The sequence below is a fragment of the Physella acuta genome, unplaced genomic scaffold, assembly GCF_028476545.2.
Source record: "Physella acuta isolate Inbredline_101_S28 unplaced genomic scaffold, ASM2847654v3 ptg000443l, whole genome shotgun sequence".
Lineage (NCBI taxonomy): Eukaryota > Metazoa > Mollusca > Gastropoda > Physidae > Physella > Physella acuta.
Window position 1 is genome coordinate 238,216 of NW_026731962.1, and position 20,722 is coordinate 258,937.

Sequence of the window (20,722 nt, forward strand, 5' to 3'; positions counted from 1 at the left end):
ATAAATGTGTCAAAATTCAATCCAGATACATGTACAAGGCTATTTTTTAAAATCAAATCAATATTTTAATAGATTAAATGTCAACAACTGTAGCAGGAAACAAGATGAATGTACATAGACAGTAAAGAGTAGAAAAACAAGCCAGGAATCACAAAGCAAGATTCAAACAGTTCGTATCACCGGCATAAGAACTAACCTCACAGCAGTATGACCCTAGACTACTTGCTGTGCTTAGTCCTTGACCTCTATCAATCAGTATTTACATAACCCTACTTTTTTTTTTTACAAACTTCTGTGATTGTTAACAAAAATGCATTACAATTATAAAATGACATGCTAATGAGTAGGAAATTATTTAACCAAGGTGCATTTTTGACATCTTACATTTTTTCCTTAAATTGACAGAAAGCAAAGGTTACATATTTTTATAAAGAATGATTCAAAGAATTCCTTTTCATTATTACAAGCACTTCTACAGTTGACTTATTTTTTAAAAAATAATTTATGGGAATAGGTTTTAAAATGGCTACTAGTTTAAAGGATGACCTAGTTTGCTTAAGAAATTTTCAAAAATTTCATGTTTGAAAATAAATTATGCAGTAACAACCATAAGTAAAATGCAGATAACTCAAATATACAAGTGAAAAAAAAATTACCAACCAAAAAAAAAAGAGGTAGAAAAATCTTTAAACTTTTCCAATTAAACATTACTATTAATTCTAATGTCTTTGTAATAGTCAGTTTTTCTTTGGTGCTTTTATCTGCTGCATTTGGCCAGCAGCTAGAAAACCACCATATCCATTCTGACGCACCATCTCATCATACGCAGCCAACTGGGCAGGCGTGGCATAGGTCAACATCTGAATGGGCTGGTTGATGCTTGGTACAGGAGCCTGCGCCCCTTGCTGCATGTAAAGACTCATGAATGCTGGGTGAAGTTGGGAATTCATGGAGAGAGCAGAGGGCGACTCTGGCATGTGAACTGCTTGGCTTTGGTGCTCAGACTTGGTCGACTGTGGAAATTAAATCATTTCAAGTTTAAAATAGTAGTTTAATCCTTTTCACATGTTTCCATTTTTTAAGGTATTTTGTAATTTGACATCAAAACATAGAATTTAAAACATTTTGAATTTAAATTGCTAAAGTTATAGATATTACTGTTTGGTTTACGTGCTTGCCATTTGTAATTTGTAAACAACAAAAAAAATCTTTTAGTAAACAAAAAATAAGACAACTATTTTAGGATAGTTTTTATGCATTTAATGCTTTGTCTTTTTACCCCTCGTTGATTTTGATAAAATCTAACCATAGTACGTTATTTCTTGAATTAATCTGTCAATGTGGAATGTAAAAAAGAAATATTCTTACTCTGGGTAATGCTGTAAACTGTGTACCAAATAATGCTGAGGTGAGGCGTCCATCTTTACTTGAGGTGGCCACAGAGCTGGACAAATGTGGGGATGGCATAGTTTTACTTGAGGATTGTTGCTGGCTAGGTAATAATCCATTAGAGTTATTGGGGGACCGCAACTGATCCATCACTTTACTGTTTGTATGGCCCTGGTGCATGTATGGCTGCTGAAGTTCTAATGGTGGCATAGGAGGAAATGAGGGAGGATAATGTTGAACATTTTTCCTAGAAGAGTTCTTCAACCTTGTACTATCTTGTTTAGTGCTATGCATTGTCTGTTGAGCTGGCTGTTTTCTTACAGCTGGGGAGCTCTGGCTGGCAGAAAACGACTGAGGTGCCTGTCTCAGTATCTGCCGAGGATCATCGAATCGTTGTCTAATGCTGGATGGGTGAACCATGGCGGCATTGCTGCGGGGAAGACCTGTGGAGCTTTTGATGCGGTCTAAGACAATGTCAGGGCTGGGGAAAACAGCTGTGGCAGGTGCTGTAGCGTTATCAAATGGATATGGTCTCTTGCGAGGCTGGTTGTGGGCTGCAGGCGGCGGGCTGGTGATTGGTGACTGGAGTGGAGAGAATGGATTTGTTGATGTTGGATGGAGGTAAATAGACAGTGGAGCTGGCGGAAGGTGAGGCTGTGGTCTGTGGCCCGGGGGCGTTGGGTGCAAAATAGGCGCCAAGTTTTGACTAGAGTTCACAAGTATATCATTGGTGCTGAAATGGTGAGATAGACTTTTGCTGTGGCCTCGCACTTGCTGAATGTGGTCATTGGGCAGATATGGTGGAGGTTTGTAGGGCGAGCTTACATGCGCAGCTTTTGGTATGGTTGGCCCAGAGCTGCCTGAAGACGATGGCTGTTGTGTCTGGGGAGACATGAACATTTTTCCAGCTTTATAATGTGAGTCATGGGGTAAAGCGCCACCTGTATGCCCAAGGTTTTGATTTGACTTTGAAGATGGTGAGAGAGCTGCTATAGAAGGATCATTGGTCCCAGTGGGTGAAAAGAATCCAGAGTCCATTTTGGTAAGAGGCGACAATGCCGGAGCTGTTGAGTTGGGGGTGGGCACCATACCCCAAGGTGGCTGCATCATCTGTGGGGGGAGCATCAACAAGCCTCCCCTGTACATCATATTTGCATAAGGTATGCCGTTGTTATCCCCTGGTATGGCAGCCCCAGCTGACATTGTTGAAGACTTGAGAGCCTGCTGGTGAAGTTGCTCCATATGAGAGTAGGGTAGGGCCCCATCAAAGCTCTTCAGCTCCAGTGCAGGGAAAGCACTGTTGCCAGCAATGCAGTGTCGAATGACTGGAATCTCCAGTACCTCAGTTTCTACAGGGGACTCTTGCTTGGAATGTTCTGTCATACCAGCCACAAGTTTTTCTTTACGGATTATTGATTCGTTGGTGTTTGCATTGGATACATTTTCATTTACTCTTTTTATTTCATCCTGAAAGTTAAAAAGAATTAAATTATAAAATTTTTAATAAACATGTTTAAAGGTATTCAATGCAATGAACTCATCAAGAATATATAGAATGAATTGACAAAATGTTTTCTTCAGCTATTTAAAAATAGATTTAATTTTAAGGGGAAAAGCAATCATAAAATCTACTGTCATCATGCTGAAAAATTAAATCTGGTTGATAATTTCTGGAGGATAATAAAACATCACATATTCAAATCCTTCCACAGTAATTTTTTTTCAAAAATAATTTAATCTTTTTTTTTCATTTAAAAAAGTACCTAAAACTAAGACAGCAAATTGTTATTAAGTCTAAGTTTCATTTCGACAAATAGTCTACATGATTAGAGGTAAAGCTCATTTAGTTTTATTGTATTAGTACTAATTTTTTTGAGAATCAACCACTATGTATTGTCAAAATGAAAGTGTTAGATAAAAGTTTTCTCCATGAGATGAGAATGACAAACGATAATGCAACAAAAAGTCTCCATGTGCAGAGTTAGTTTTGAAGCTGCTAAAATCTGACCTATAACTTGTTTAATTTTAAAAAACTATTTTTTAAAATAGTATATGTTTAACATAACAAGTAAATAGTAAACAACAAGCTAAGCATCCACAAAATTTTTAACATGACATACTAAATTCATCAATTTCTTATAGCAGATAGCTGTTGTAAAAACAGACTATCCAAGCATTGAGATAAAAGAATACAGCTAAGACTGCAGCAGCTGAAATGATGTACAAGCCATGAGTGAAAGCTAATATTCCCAAGCCAAATGATGCAGGTGAAATGGGGATGCATGAGCCATGATTTCACCCACTAACCTTAATGGTAGGCTCAGGATTATCTCCCTTCACCTCCTTCTCCTGGCATATTTCCTCCTTCACCTCCTTAACCTCTACACTCTGAAAGAAATGGCCAGTGTCAAAAGGCATTTCAACACAAGACATGCCCTTAATGGTCAATTATCTGTCAAAGTATTTCAGGTATTTTCAGGATTTTAATATGCATTAGGCCCATGGTGTTACTAATTATCTGTGATACACCGTTTTTGACAAGAGCATGAAGTATCTGAAGCATTATTACATGTCATTCCAAAATCTGACTTGGGTGTACATGATTAGCAAAAAATACTGCACCGGACAACCAATGCCACCAACAGTAGAACAACATACAGCAAAGCTGACACCAAAACAGGAAAAACATACAGCACAGTTGACACCAAAAGTGGAACAACATACAGAACAGCTGACACCAACACAGGAACAACATACAGCACAGCTGACACCAACAGTGGAACAACATACAGCACAGCTGACACCAACAGTAGAACAACATACAGCACAGCTGACACCAACAGTGGAACAACATACAGCACAGCTGACACCAACAGTGGAACAACATACAACACAGCTGACACCAACACAGAAACAACATACAGGCTAGCTGACACCAACACAGAAACAACATACAGTACAGCTGACACCAACACAGGAACAACATACAACACAGCTGACACCAACACAGGAACAACATACAACACAGCTGACACCAACACAGGTACAACATACAACACAGCTGACACCAACACAGGAAAAACATACAGAATAGCGGACACCAAAAGTGGAACAACATACAGCACAGCTGACACCAACAGTGGAACAACATACAGCATTATGGACTACATAAATGACACAAACACTGAAACCAACCTCTTGTTGACTAGTATCACCAGTGTCCTTGTCCACCTGTTCTACTCTCGCATCAGTCTCCTGCAAGTAGCGGTGCTTTTTCTTTGCTTTGATGACCTTCATCTTATGAAGATGTCTTTCATAAGGCAGCAGTAGCCTACAAGCAAGTAAACAGATAATAAATTATATTTCTAGTTCCCTTAATTAAATCATTTGAAGAATTTTGTTTTACTTTAATATTTTACCTTTCATAGTGTTTTCTAGTACAGGTAGCAGCGCTGGTATTACTTGAATTACCCCCGAGCTTGTCATATAAATGCTTCCACATTCTCCTGTGTGTTATCTAGAAAAAACAAACAGTATTCAGTTATGATCGGCAACAAAAATATTGTCACAGAAATACAAGATATTACTTAAGTAGCCTGTTAGAGAAGGAAAGTGAGACCGCATGGTTGAATGAGAGCATTTGACTACATCCCCGAAAGTCTAAAGTTTGTATCCTAGTCTCAAGTCATTAAGATGTCCCAGAGTCTACCCAGCTCTGATGGGTACCTGACTCAGGGAAAGTAAAGGCGCTGGCTATAGTGTTGTCATCACTATCCCATTATATGCTGAGCTCCTATGGACCATAAAGTTTAAAAGTGTACTTTAGGGCAGATTGTAGTGTCTGACCACAAAATCCCTTTATATACTGATGGCACTAAAACAGGCCAACTCTACTTCAGATGTCCCATGGACCATAAGGTTTAAAAGGGTGCTTAGATAATACTGTCAAACATAGTTAATTAACTCCAAATATTCTAGCTCTACCATCGACCATGCCACTGCCATATCCTATTATGTTTCTGGTCCTGTTGACGTCTCCCTGCCCCTAGTGTCTAGCCCACGTACCACAGCATGCACAGACCCAACATACAGATACTTACAGAGTCATACCCTCCTAGTTTTTCAGCTTGCTTGTAAAAGTAGAACAAATCTACTGTAAAATAAAACAATTTGAAAAAAAAAACAATTTTTCTACGGTGAACTTGACCTTTTGGAGGCTCATTAACTTTAGAAACCTACAAAAATAACTGCAGGAAAATATGCAACTGGTATTTTATCTTACATTAATATTAAAATTCTTAAGTAATTTTCTTTACAGACAGCTAAGTATTTAAAACCAGCTTTTCATTTAAAACACTTCAAATTATAAAATTAAGAAGAGTGATATAGACTTATTAAAAGAAAAAAACTTACTTTGTTTAAAACCTAGTGAAGGAATTCTTCCAATAGGCATCTTAGCATCGTGCATGAACTTGTGCAGCCCAATAAGGAAAGCTTGTTCCTCTGTACTCACTTTCTCCTCGGTGATATCAGAAGATTCAGTTGATCGCCTCGGCTTTAAAAATTGCAGGATGATAAAACAATTCAGTAAATTATTCTACATACATATGTAAAAATTAACACATAACCATTAAATTATTGAACATTTAAAACTTTCACTTTCAATATTATCATTGCCACACACATACATTTAAATATACTCTGCTATCAGTGCGAGTAAAATTAAACTACTGTATTATGATCTCACCCGTGATGATGAGGATATTGAGGGTGTTACATTAGCAAACATTTCTTCCATGCTGTCAGAGTCTTGTTGAGAATCTTTCCTTGATAGCTGCTTGCTCTTCTTTGCCTTAGGGCGACTTTTCAAAACTGGCACTGTTAAATTTAAAATACAATTTTCAAAAGGTTGCACTAAAAACAAGCACAGCTTTGTGTCAGTGTAAAAATATATTTAATATTTATTACCTTCACTTCATTTAAATTGATTTTTTTTTTAATGATGCATTAACTAATCTTAAAACATCTTAAGAAAAAAAATTGAATTATATCCCTTGGTTAATACTGTTAAATATTTTATTTACAGCATTGCAGGCTAAATTTTCTTTTTTTTTTTTTCAAAATATGTTTCAGTTTTCATTTTAGAGTTTATTTTACCACAGCATAACTAAATAAACTTTTTATATTTATTTGAAAATGTTTAGATATTGTTGTATTTTTTATTTAAATGTTTTGATGTTCCACAAAACAAAGCTTACACATATGGTCCATGCGTATCTCCAGTGTTTCTAATTCAGACTGCTCAAATGTTTCCTTACAAAACATCACCTTACAGCCTGGAGTTTTACCAGCAAACCCACCAATGGCTACAACAATGGCAAGGTTCAGCCATTCATTTTCACAGCCTTCTAGTCGTCTGCGCATTGCTCTGTAACGGCAATATTTGGGGTAGCTAAGAATTGCCACATTGGCAGCTCCGCTTACAGCTTTATCTGGCAAAGGATATAAATGTACAATACTTATATATTTTAAAAAAAACTGTTATGAAAGCAAATCTTTAATTAAAGAGAATGCACTTAAATTTTAAAGACTAAAAAAAAATTCTTAAAATAAAAATAATACATTTAGTGCTTGAATAATTTTATAAACTTCTTAACTGAATGCAAAACTCTCTTATTAAATGTTATGCTTTTTTTTAAACACATGAAACTTTTTCTAATGAAATATTTAGAAAATAAATAAATTGGTTTCAAGAGTGTTTGCTTACATTAGAAGGAAAAGAAATAATTAAATGTTTAAAAACAAGTTTAAAATTATTATTTTTAACTGAAAGTGTTCATTAAATATATTGTAGTTTGGATAATTTGTCTTAAGAGGCTATTAAGTTTAAATTGCTTTTTTATTGATTTTGTATGAAACCAAGAGACAGAAGAAAATGATAAATATCAGAATAATAGAAGAAGAATGACACGTATTAAAATGGTGGTAGAATAAAAGAAACTGATGAATATCAAACAGACATGTACATGAGCAACTGATTGGCTGAGTGACAGAACTATAACAGCAAATGATATGCTGAATTACAGGACTAAAAGAGCAAATTATGAGCTGAGTGACAGTACAACAAGAGAAAATTATTGGCTGAGTGACAAAACTGTAAGAGCAAATGATCATCTGAATTACAGAACTACAAGAGCAAATCATGTGCTAAGTGGCAGTACAAAAAGAGCAAATGATCAGCTGAGTGACAGAACTATAAGAGCAAATGATTGTCTGAGTGACAGGACTACAAGAGCAAATGATTGTCTGAGTGACAGGACTACAAGAGCAAATGATTGTCTGAGTGACAGGACTACAAGAGCAAATGATCATCTGAGTGACAGAACTACAAGAGCAAATTATGAGCTAAGTGGCAGTACAAAAAGAGCAAATGATTGTCTGAGTGACAGGACTACAAGAGCAAATGATCATCTGAGTGACAGAACTACAAGAGCAAATTATGAGCTAAGTGGCAGTACAAAAAGAGCAAATGATTGTCTGAGTGACACGACTACAAGAGCAAATGATCATCTGAGTGACAGAACTACAAGAGCAAATTATGAGCTAAGTGGCAGTACAAAAAGAGCAAATGATTGTCTGAGTGACACGACTACAAGAGCAAATGCTTCATACCAGATTCAAAGTCCTGGTTTTCCAGCTTGACTATGGACACCGTGCAGGTTCTGCTCATGCCGTTCTCATCCTGCACCAGGACACCGTTCCTGCCCTCGCCACAGCCCAGCCTCCCAGGGCAGCTGCTCTTGCCCTTATCACAACCATCCTTGACATAGTCCACCTCCTTCCTCCTGTCCCCATTGTTCTGGGCCACCTTGCTGCCCAGCTCCCCTCCTTTGAGGGCGCACTGAGTTGAGCTGCCATAGGTCCACTTGACATCACTCTGGATCAGTGGGACCAGGTCCTCCAACTTCAACACCAGCCTCTCACCTAGGGCAATCACTTCATCCTACAGTAGCAAGACAAGCAAACAAATATATTAGCCAAGTGCTCACATATGTTATGTCAACAGTGTATTGCCCTAAGTACCTACTATATGACCTATGAACTTAGTTCTTGAAAGCTTCAGCTGAGTTTCCTGGTAAAATGTATTTTACCAGAAATTTACAATTAATAAGTAATGATACACTCAGAAAAATATATATTAATTAAATGTCAATAAGTAATGCATTAAAGTTGCTAACAATGGGCTGGTGTTTTATTTTAAAATCTTATAAATATAATGAATTTACATTTTAACAAAAAGTTAATAAAAGGTAGATACTTAAAACCATAACACAATAAACAAAAAGTACTTCAAAATTAAAATGCATTACTTTTCAAAATATTTAAACCCCACAACATAAATCAGAATTCTTAACTATTTTCATATCTTTTTTTCAATTATTTCATTACTTCCGCTCATCATCGAACACCCCCCCCCCCCCCCCCCACACACACACACCACCAAATCAGAGACTTGTTATAAGATAATCTCGGCAGCGACACAGCTATAACAGAAAATTCGACTGCTGAAAAAGTAGCCTAAAACCAAATATACACAATACTGGCGTGTGAGGGGAGGGGTTGGAGGGGGGGGGGGCAAATACCCGAACCTTCCCTTTGGCATCAAGGCCGAGTATTTGCTTCCTTTAACAGCGATGGAAACCTGACAAATCATTAACGAGTGTAAAATGGATGACCTCCCTTGTGGATATCGTCTGTGTATTGTTACTGCTACAGATTTGTGCCAAACGATAAAAAATAATCCTGGCCATATGTTTATATTTATATCTTGTAAAATGGGAAAAGGGGGGCGCACACGTTAACCAATGCCTTTAACCCGTCCGGCGTGTAGGCCTACTATTTTGGGATGGTTTTTTTTTATTATTATTACTGTGAACTTTGACGTGTGTTCATGAATATGTATTTTTTGTTTCATAGAAAGTGTGATCTTTAATTGCACAATTAAAACGTTCAGATGTTTTTCTTTACATTTTCTGTTTCGATTTCTAGCAAGTTTGTACCCCCCCCCCCCCCCCTTCTTTAAAGAAACGACAACAGAAATTTTTAAACATAAATATAAAAAGGGCCAAGCACTAAAAGTTATGTTAATGACACCGGCCGTGTCGTCTGCTGGCTTTAACTACGTGCAAAAAGCGTGTGCTGATCGCTGAATTAGGCATGTTAATTATGTGTTGTCAAATTAACGATGTAAACACAAGCCTTGCTGGGGGGTTATTGTTTTTTTTATTCAATTCTTCGCTGACTGAAGAATGCCACTCATAGCACCGCCCCTTTTATTTTTCCACTTCAACATAAATTAAAAGTATACAGCCTCGACTATAGATGTATGTCGAGATTACAGAAATATATTATATTTATAACCTGATCCACGAACTAAACCAAATGCTGTGTCACCGCATAGGGTATTAACTTCTGTAATTTAACACAACTAAAAATACATGCATTCTGAAACAATAAAAATAGGACATGACAGGACTTGAAATGTTACTTAAAATAAAATAGATGTAAGGATACCTTGAGGACCAGTGGGTGTAATCAATACCTCTCCACCTGCCAGCTTACATCTGAATACTACCACCCCCCACCCCCTCTCTTCAACACTGAAATTGATTTTTTTTTCCCTACATTCGTAAACAGCTGAATAACTAGCTCTTTGTCGATGCATTGATAATGAATGTGTTTCCCTTCCTCGCGAGTTTAACTTAGTATAATCCAAATTTTGTTACGTGTATGGAGGGTTGTGGTGCATTAATATATTTATAATAAGCTATCTACTGTTTTATTAGGCCAGTTTAATTCATTTAAAATAAATAGGCCTAAAATAAATATAATTTGTTGGCCATTGAATGTCTGTATACATTGACATAAGGTAGAACAATATGTAAATATTGTAAACGTATATTGTTGGCTATTTTTTTTTAACTTTACATTTAATATCTAACATATCTAGCCACGAATTCACTTCCACGATCGACATTTTAACCACTTCTACCATACGCCACACCATTGTTGGACGGCTAGAGAGGACGTAGAGGGGGGAGAGGGGTGAAGCGGGAGGGGAGAGAAGGCAGCTTGTATCGCGATATTTGAAAACATGGCGACGTTTAGCTACGCTTACAGATCTCAACCAAAAATGTCAACCTTTCAACTAGAGCGTTATCGGCGAAATTTGAAGCAAAGAGTGTTTTCAAATATTTACTCTCAAAGCTTGCAGTTAGCTACACACACTGACATTGATTATTTGTTTTAAACATTTTAAATACGATAACATTTTAAAATATTATTGTTTCATACACTGATCTCAGGGTTTTTTAATCAGATCTATTATTAACATATATTGTCATTTTAACACACTTCGTAACCAACCAATATATGTGTGTAGGGGGGTATAACGTATATTGAGTACAGATAGATGTATACGTGTTTAATGTTTAATGCCTGGAACCCAAGACAAAAACAGATTTGCATCCCCACAACATCCGACATAAGGGTGGTGATGGGCCCGGGGAGGGGGGGGGGGAGAGAGAAGAAAAAAAAAACGCCATAAAATGTTTAACGCTACAAATGTTTGGCTTTATTCAAGCATGACCCAGCTCGCAACACACACACGCACACAAATAGGCTAAGGGGAGAGAACCGTACCGGATTGAAGTATCTGATCCTTACAGTTATTTATCTTCCTCAACACAAAGCGCTGTTCGTCCTAATTTTTTCCCCCGATGAACCCATTTATTCCTACATGTACAAACAGTACACGTTTTAGGCCGGGATCTGCATGTATTTAGTTTGAAGCAATACTTAATGAAGACTTCCAGCGGGCACCTGGAAAGGCCACACAGCAATGGCATTCGTTGGACCAGGTCTACTGTTACAAATCGCATTGTAAATGGTAGATCACTTGTGCGCAGCCGCGGCCTCTTAAAGTACAAATGCCCTATCAATAAAGCCTATTTCAATCAGGATGGATCCCTTATCCTCTCTGCCGGCCAATTATCTTAAAGGCCAAGGTAGGCCGATAAACAAAACGCAACAACGTGTAATATACTTGGACTACTTGAGCACAGGTCTTATCAATTTTAACGGTAGCAACTGCCACGGAGAGTTTAACAACCTGCCCTTAGGAGCTAACACAACCACAACGTCAATTACGTACGCACTAAATTAGTACATACACCGTTCGCTAAATGAAATTAGAAGGAATTAGAAATTAGAAGGAAGAGGAGGGATAAAAATGGGTGGATTAAAAAAAAAACAAGTACACAAGAAAGAGAAATGATATTTGATGTCAGAAGGTTGAAATTATCAATAAATAATCACTCGTGTGTCCGGCTGGCTTTGTTGCGCGATGGTAGGACGAGGGCCATGTTGTCTAACCACAGCCGCGAAACAAGAGTACGGGCCATCAAGTGGGTGGGGGGATCAATTATTGCTTTCTAAATATTGATCGCTCGATAGAAAGAAAGGCTTTAACCGATGGGGGCGAGCTGGCCAATTTAAATCTGATTATCAAATAAACACATTGCAATGTTGTTGTTTTTTCTATTACGCTGGTAAACAAGAATATGCGTGTGTATTGAAAATTTAAAACAATTTAAGATAAAACTTAAATCTAACTCCTATTATAGCCAACATTGTTATTTCAATGAAAATTAAATCCCTATAAGGTCACTGGAGAGTACTTCACACATACAACAACAAAATCACAGGCTGTAAACTCAGGAGCCCCTTAAGAAATAATGGAGTTTTGAGTCACCTTTCAACCCGGTACAAACACATATGTAACAAGAAGAAAAACCATCAAATCGACAAGGGCCTCTGGCAATCACTCAAAATAAAGGCGAAACCGAATGGTAGAATGGACAAAGGCAAAGATAAACAGCGGGGCAATTCGTTCTTCATTTCATCTCTAAAACTAAAACAACCGAATGCTTTTACGTTATCCATTTAGCACTACATTTTAGTTGTTTTTAAAGTATTTTAATGTACGTATTTTTTTTATTTATTTACATTATTTCTCGATTTTATTTTTTATTTTGTCAAACTATGTAAGAACTGTACCCGAATACAATGTTTAATTGCGGGTTCTGTATGTATTTATCACGTCCTATAATGTTATCCGGTTAAACTGGTATATCGGTTTAGAACTAAGTCAAGGAGGGAGGGAGGGGGGAGTGGTAGCGTAGCTGTAAGTCGCCCCGCAACATGTGTTAGAGGGCTGGGCTGGTGGCGGCGAAGAGAAAACTAAATGACACCTAAATGCCAGTTTTGCCTTGAAATTTTTTAGTGCTGTAGGCTGGGGGAGATGGGGAGCTGAACGACGGCAAACAAAGTTATTTCCCTTTACGTGCGTGTTTGTCTTTTAGATTGCACTAACACGGGGGGAGGGGGTTCGGGAGGAGCAGGTGTAAACAATAGATAATAAAGCAGATTAAATTTTAAATAGGATATTTCCGACGTGGAAAAGTACCGACTTCATTAACGGTGTTTTGAAGTACTTTTGAAGTATATAAAAACGTTTAACTTCCCAAACTAATGCTCAAGGTTGTTTCCTTCTTTATACGAATCATATGCAAACAACAAAACAAGATAAAGATTTTTTTTTAAATTTAACAATGTTTGATTGAAAATCGATTGAAATAATTATTTGACATAACAAACAAGATTTTTCGCTACTAAACGTGACTTGTTTACATAAGAATTTTTTTTCAACATTATCATTCTATAAATAATTTTTTTCTTTAATAAATGTATTTTCTATTATAACCCTCCCCCCCCCCCCCACCCCTTACACTGAAACTGTTTAAACACATTAAACACAGTTACTTTTAACCCGAGAGTTTACCACGCACTGATAGGAGTTGTTTAACCATACCGTGTTACATATCCTGCTTCAACACAGGAAGTATGTAGAATAACATGGGTCCAAGTGGCTGATCTGACGTCTTTGTGTACACTTTAAACTCTATCTTAACCAATTACCTTGTATAGATGTTCCTACCGTCTCGTACAGTGATGTGTTAAATAAATACTGTTGTAGCAGAAAATTTTTCTAAATATACTTAAAAAGGTATAACACTATATAAATTTAATAATTTATATAAACATACACCTCATTATTGCCCCTAATTAAATAATTTTTACTTGTATGCAATATATGTATGTAAAATGTATTTTACTTCATGTATAATTGTGTGTTCATTTTATTTTATAAATATCTTACAACACATATTATAAACATATATTATAAAGTATAAACATATATTTATAGGTCTACATATATATATATATATATATATATATATATATATATATATATATATATATATATATATATATATATATATATATATATATATATATATATATATATATATATATATATATATATATATATAATGTAGAGGCATGTAGCGGCAGATGATAACCAAATAGTACACAGCAGACGCCACGGTATAACAAGGAGAAACTGGTGTGTAGGGCCAATGTGGGTCTGATATTGTCAGTGATTTGACTTCAACAACCTGCGTGCTCTTTGTTTGATTGCTAGCAGCTCGCCCCAGTGTGAAATAATACAGATAAATCTCGGCCCCACGAAACAGGCGAACCAAATACATTTACACTACACACACACACACACTACATGCTTCCCCACCCCTCGCTTTTTTTTTTCGTTCGTTGGAGAGGATCAGGAGATGAAGAGAATAAAATGGCTGCTTGTAAATTTATTTAATTTTTTTTTAATTCAGATTATTTTGTTATAGCGTGATGTACACTCCTTAATTTTTTATTTAAAGAAACGAGAAAATAATAATTTAACATTACTCGGATGTTCCCTCAAATTGCGTATATTAATCAATAGCTAAGCTGTTTAGAAACATTAAAATTGCTAAATCTATTTGGGTCAAGAACGTTTTGAAAAGGAAAAAAAAAACACGAACGGCTGCGAGTAGGCGTTATTTGTCAGTATACAAGGGGAGGCAAATCTGTTAATCTACTTTATGATAAAGCAATAAACTATGTGTTGTGTATTCTGTATTTAGATTTAGGTAACGATAAAATAAAATTGTGATGTGCTGGATTTATTCAAATCGTGTCTTTTGTAATAACGATAAAATATTTTTAATACAAGCAATAAATATATAAAATGTATTTTTTAAACATTTTCAGCATGAAATAAATTTCGAAAATGTAGCATGGTTGGCAGATATATTGGGACCACGTTTTTGATATGGTCACTTGTGATATATTATGCGGTCATATCATATATGGCACCCCATTCTCCTCGCGCCCCCCCCCCCCCCTCCCCCAAGAACGTGCCTAGCGCTACATGCCGGTCACGGTGCGGATCACACGGCAGAAAATAGGGTTTTAATCATTGCCATAGAGAAATCCCCCATTTGAAGAACGTGTCAAGAATTCACTTGGCCGTCACTCCGGCAAACAGCGCGCCCCCCTGTGTTGGTTTACGCTTTACCAGCAGTGTCTTGTGTGTTTTTGTTTGCCCACAACCTTAACGATATTACTGCTCAAGGCAAATACTTCAAGTCGAACGTGACCTTTCGCTTTCTCAACCCGCAACGCTTTTAAACATTTTTTTAAATATTAAAATAAACAATTGTGTTGAGCAATATCTCTAAAAAAATGCAAAATATGCATGTTATTTAAATATTTTAAAGTATACATTTTTCATGAATAATAAATGTGTTGAACAATCTCTAATAAAAATGAAGTGTGCATGTTATAAATATATAAATGTATACATATATAATTACTGTTGAGCAATACCGCTAAAATAAAATAAAACGAATGTACACATCAGATATTGAATTATGCGCCGACGCTACTTCTCATGTATCAGGCACCATCTGCAGCCAGCCCACTTGTGTACGTAACCGCTAAATAATGCACGCGTACACCATCAGATAGACGCGGCACTTAAATAAGAATATGAAATTGATAGAACCCAGTTGACATTTAACTCAACAAAAATCTATGTACTGCATAATGATAATTTGGGTTGGCCATAAAAATCAATACGACACCGCTGCAAGATGCCGCAGCGCGCAACTTAAATGTGAACAAAATAATTAATGCCGAGGTTTCTCCCACCCACCCCCTACTCTCCAGCCAACTTTTTTTTTTATTTAACAAAGACATCTCACAATCAATAACTCTAGATCATTTCGACAAGATCATTTTTTTTTTAAAAACTACATACAGCGGAGACTCGCCTATTCGTTTAGTGGAAGATGAGAGAGAGAGTGTGTGTGGGCTTATTGAGAGGAGTGGGGAGGGGTGTGAGTTGTACTTTATTTTTCGGCGTAGTGCACTTGTTGGTATGAAGTCGAGCACGTGATGAAAGCCGCGAGTGTAAATGAGTAATCAGATCGATGGCCGACATCTCGCAGAACGTAACGTCCGACGAGGACAGAGATGACCAATTACATTGATTGGATTCGTTTCGTTTTAATTCACGGCTATTCAGATAGGGTCTTCATTGTTTTTTTTCTTAAAGAACGACTCGTGGAAAAATCGTTAACATAAATCTCATGACACATTGATTCTACCCAGGCACACAAAAAGCCATCATTCAAACGGTTTTTTAAAGTAAACAATAACTTGCCCTATTTAAAACGAATATAAAATAGAAAGCTCGATTGTAGATTGAACAAATGAGGATCATAAAGACGGCCACTAAGGTAAGCCGCTCTAATGATTATTCACCTCGACAACACAACCTGTGCTGCCCCCGTGTTTTTGTCCCAGCGACTTATTGAATGTACATGTTGTTTATCGTCCTCTACCTGCCCGGAGTGGCGGCTTTACAGCACAGCGGGCTGCCAAGAATTTTTTTTTAACCGTCTGTTTATTGTGTGCGTGTGCTAAGTAAATTAAGTACAATTGTTTGTTGTTTACATGTTGTGCTAAGTAATTTAAGAACGACTGTTTATTGTGTAGATGTGTTAAATATATTAATAAAAACTTGTTATTGGGTAAATGTTGTACCAAGCAAATTAAGAACGATTGTTTATTGTGTGCGTGTGTTAAGTAAATTAAAATTGTTTATTGTGTGCGTGTGTTAAGTACATTAAAATTGTTTATTGTGTGCGTGTGTTAAGTACATTAAACTTGTTTATTGTGTGCGTGTGTTAAGTACATTAAACTTGTTTATTGTGTGCGTGTGTTAAGTAAATTAAACTTGTTTATTGTGTGCGTGTGTTAAGTAAATTAAAATTGTTTATTGTGTACATGTTATGTAAATTAAGTAAATCAGGGGCTATTGTTTATTTTCACGTGCTAGTAAATATAAACCAAATAAGAAACACGAGAAGATCATCCTTGCAATAACTAGTATTTCATGTTGACAATACAAATGTTTTTAAAAAAAGAAAAATTATATTTTCTCCATCTAGTGCAAAAAAAGAGTCCGCTATTAATATAAATAATAAATAAAATATCTGGGTTTGTATTCACCACCGTAACAAACGCTTCACGTATTGTTGATAGATAAAGGGAGGAAACATTTCAATGCATTACCTTTCAACAAGTGATCAGAATGTATCATTTTAGTAGATCAACATTCAAAACAACAACTCTAAACAAGATATTATAATGTATAGATCAACATTCAATGCAAACAAGATATCAGGATGTGTAGATCAAGGTTTAATGCATTAAGTTTAAACAAGATATCAAAATGTAGGCCTGGAGATCAACACACAAAGGAACAGCTTCGACAAGATTACATAATGTATAGACCAACATTCATTGCATTAACTATAACAAGATATCAGAATGTATAGACCAACATTCATTGCATTAACTATAACAAGATATCAGAATGTATAGATCAACATTCATTGCATTAACTATCAACAAGATATCAGTATGTACAGATCTCTAGGGACTTGTATCGACCGATATTTTTAGACCACCCACCAGTAACCTGAACAGCTGTATGTGTATATTATAACTCGTGATAATTCGGTCACAAATTCTAAACATTTTGTTAAAAACATATTTCACCGATGCATGTGTATATTTTCTAGCCACTCCCACTCCCACCCCTACCCACACAAGCATATACTTTCTTTAAACCTAATGAGGCGATAAAGCAAGAAAAATAATTCTCGAAATAGAATTATTTCACAATAAAGATGGCCGAGATAGAAAAGAAGCTCTACAGTAAATATGAGACGGTAAAATAAAAACAGAATTATACAGTCACGACGATCCAGAGAGAACAAGAACTCTATGGTGAAGTAAGTATGGCAATGTTAATCTAACATAATATATATGAAACAGCATAGTGAAACTATACAACAAAGAAATCGTTAGTGGTATGTGACAAGCGAGTTCATTGGTAGGTACGAAATGTGACAAGCTAGTTCATTGGTGGGTACGATTTTTTCAGTCCAAGTTGTAAGAACCGGATGTGAAATAGATACGATCAACTTGTATCTGAACAACTTTACGTGTAAGTACGATGAAATATGGCAGGAACTACTTACTTAATATGAGCAATGGCTACGATAAAAGTGTATCTGAACAATGAAACATGTGAAATAAGTATGATGAAATGTGAAATTAACTAAAAATGTTAAATGGATACGATAAAAGTGTACATGAACAAAGCATGTGAAATGAGTGCGCTGAAATTGAATCTTAGGCAAACAAAATCACATGGAATGAATACCTAGAATTTCGACTTTAAGCACTAAAATGTGAAATGGGTACGATACAATTTAGTTTTTGCAAAACAGAAACATTTTAAATTAATAGGATAAAATTTGGTTCAGTCGTTAACAAAAACAAGTGAAATGGATACGATAAATTTGATATAGCTTTTAAAAAGAAACGTGAAATGGATACGATAAAATTTGATTCAGCCAAACAAAAACAAAAAACCTCTCGGCAAAGTAAAATGCAGTAAAAACAGAATTAATTAAGACACATGATTGCTTTTACAAGATTTCCCTTCTTCTTTCTTCCTTTCCCTGCACTTTAAATAAGCAGATGCAGGTTTATCACCCGGAGATATTTTCAAAAAGAGACAAAGAAAGGAGAGAGAGAGAGAGAGGAGGCAGGAGAGAGGGAAGAAAAAAATATAAATAGTTGAACAACAAGGAATGTGATCTAAACCAGATACACAAACAAGGGGAGAAAGAGAGGGGAGACAAGATCACATCACATAATAATAGTCGAAAAAATATATTTTCTTTAGTGTGGGCTAGTTGCCAAAAATATCTTTCGATAGCAATTATTTACACATCTTATTCCGTGGTGGCTATGGCGGCAAAAGTTACTTCTATTTCATTTTCATACAGAAGAATGTTGAATAAAGGATGATCGAATTAACACTGATTATGGAAATAAATAAATTATATATATAATTTATTTAGATATAAATGCATGTATATATATATATATATATATATATATATATATATATATATATATATATATATATATATATATATAATCAGAATAAGGAAAGATGTATTTGATATATTTTTAATTAAATAACTAGAATTAGACAACGCGAATAGGAGATATTTTTACGTGTAAAAATAACATGCTGATGATGTATGAACATGCACGGGAGATCTTTTTTAAGCTAAGGAAATCAAGTTAAGTAAAACAGAGCGATTCACGAAATTCACCAGATCCATCAACTTGTTTTTTTTTCCCCTAACGCCGCCCGTCTTAGAAAAAAAAAACGCCCATAATGCCATTCGATCGATACTTGAACAGTTGAACCATCAAACTGGTGAAATAGTTTTCCCCCCATACTTTCTAGCGCATCAAAATGCTTCAAGTTTGACAGACCCCTTTCCCCTTTCCAAATTCTCGTTTTTTTTTTTCTTTCTTCGAGAAGAATTACGCGCTTTAACTAAAACATAATCAATAAATTGACTCAGACATCTCCTCTTACCCTCCCCTCACCCCCCACCCCTTCTGCTGCTTTTATATCTTGAAACAGAATCAACTAAAGCACGAGCTGTCTCCACTAAAATATAATTGCAAATGTGTTCAAGAACATAGACATGCGCAACACCAGCTGTTGATTGCGGAGAACACGAGCCTATAGCATGCATGATTCAAACAAAAGCTGATTGTTTTCACTCGATACTATGTGTTGTCTACAATTCAAAGCTTCAACTCCTCACCAGGTACATGTAGATGGTGAGCTTCAATTCGCTGGAGCATCAAGTGCTCATCGTCTCAAAAAAAGGTACCTCTACTAGCACATCGAGTGTTTTTACAAGATATAAATCTGCGGATGTGCTCGCGTGTACGTTCAATTTGGGCGTCTTCAGGAACGATAGCAACCTTATGACGATTCTTCTATGACTCAACTTGCAGTTGTTTTTTTTAAAACTTTAGTTCTTTTTTCTTCTTTTTTTTTAAAGAGAACAAAATTATAGAAAATGGAATGTTAGATTAGTTTTAATATCCCATTTGACTAGCTTTATTTTTATTTCTTTATTTCTCTATTTCGTATTGATTTACATTGTATATATATAAATATAAATATATATATATATATATATATATATATATATATATATATATATATATATATATATATATATATATATATATATATATATATATAGTCCGTTATCTATTTCTGTATAAAGAAAATGTCGATAATTTATTGCTACATACTTGAGTACGATACTATGAATGTACCGATTAAACGCTAGTCTACCGGTCTCTAAAGCCCAACTTTAGCTAATATATTCGACACGTTACAGTTAAATGTCATTATTATTCAGTAAGCTTATTAGCGAAGAGAGGGAGAGTCTGGTACAAGAAATAACCAGGGTACGCCAGCCGGTATATAAAAAAAAAAATACACACACACACACGCGTAAAACTGGAAATAGAGATGTTCTTTTATTCCGGGCGGCGAGGGGTGGCAGGTACCTAACGTTTCTAAAATTAGTCCGAGCCACAGTGCAGATAGAGAAGGCGCTAACCAAGGTTGGGCTACACTACCTCCCGTAACACATGTAGTGAAACTAGCTGGCCGGGTGATGATGAATGAAGAAACCGCTTGAGCGCATGTACAGGGATTTTTTTTCCTTCTTCTTACTATAAACAAAAATACCTTGTTTCATTGGCATCAATATAAAAAACCCAGCGTGTGCTTATTACCAAATCACTCGCTGTTAAAGAAAACTATTTGTGTAAAGACTACAGAGAAGGATTGGCGTTGAGCACAATAAACAGTTAAATATAATAGGGATTGTCGAGATACGCGGGG

The 20,722-nt window shown here is 35.9% G+C and overlaps 1 protein-coding gene across 1 annotated transcript in view; it reads right to left on the reverse strand.

The window, feature by feature from the left end:
- Nucleotides 1–495: 495 nt before the first annotated feature.
- The window catches only part of LOC131943135 (AT-rich interactive domain-containing protein 5B-like), a 45,380-nt gene continuing 25,153 nt past the window's right edge, over nt 496–20,722 (reverse strand). The window contains 10 exon segments of the mRNA XM_059303142.1: nt 496–1,013; nt 1,369–2,856; nt 3,697–3,777; nt 4,585–4,720; nt 4,809–4,906; nt 5,490–5,542; nt 5,803–5,944; nt 6,137–6,267; nt 6,648–6,881; nt 8,062–8,392. Of these exon segments, the coding sequence (XP_059159125.1) occupies nt 738–1,013; nt 1,369–2,856; nt 3,697–3,777; nt 4,585–4,720; nt 4,809–4,906; nt 5,490–5,542; nt 5,803–5,944; nt 6,137–6,267; nt 6,648–6,881; nt 8,062–8,392 (2,970 nt within the window). The 3' untranslated portion in view covers nt 496–737.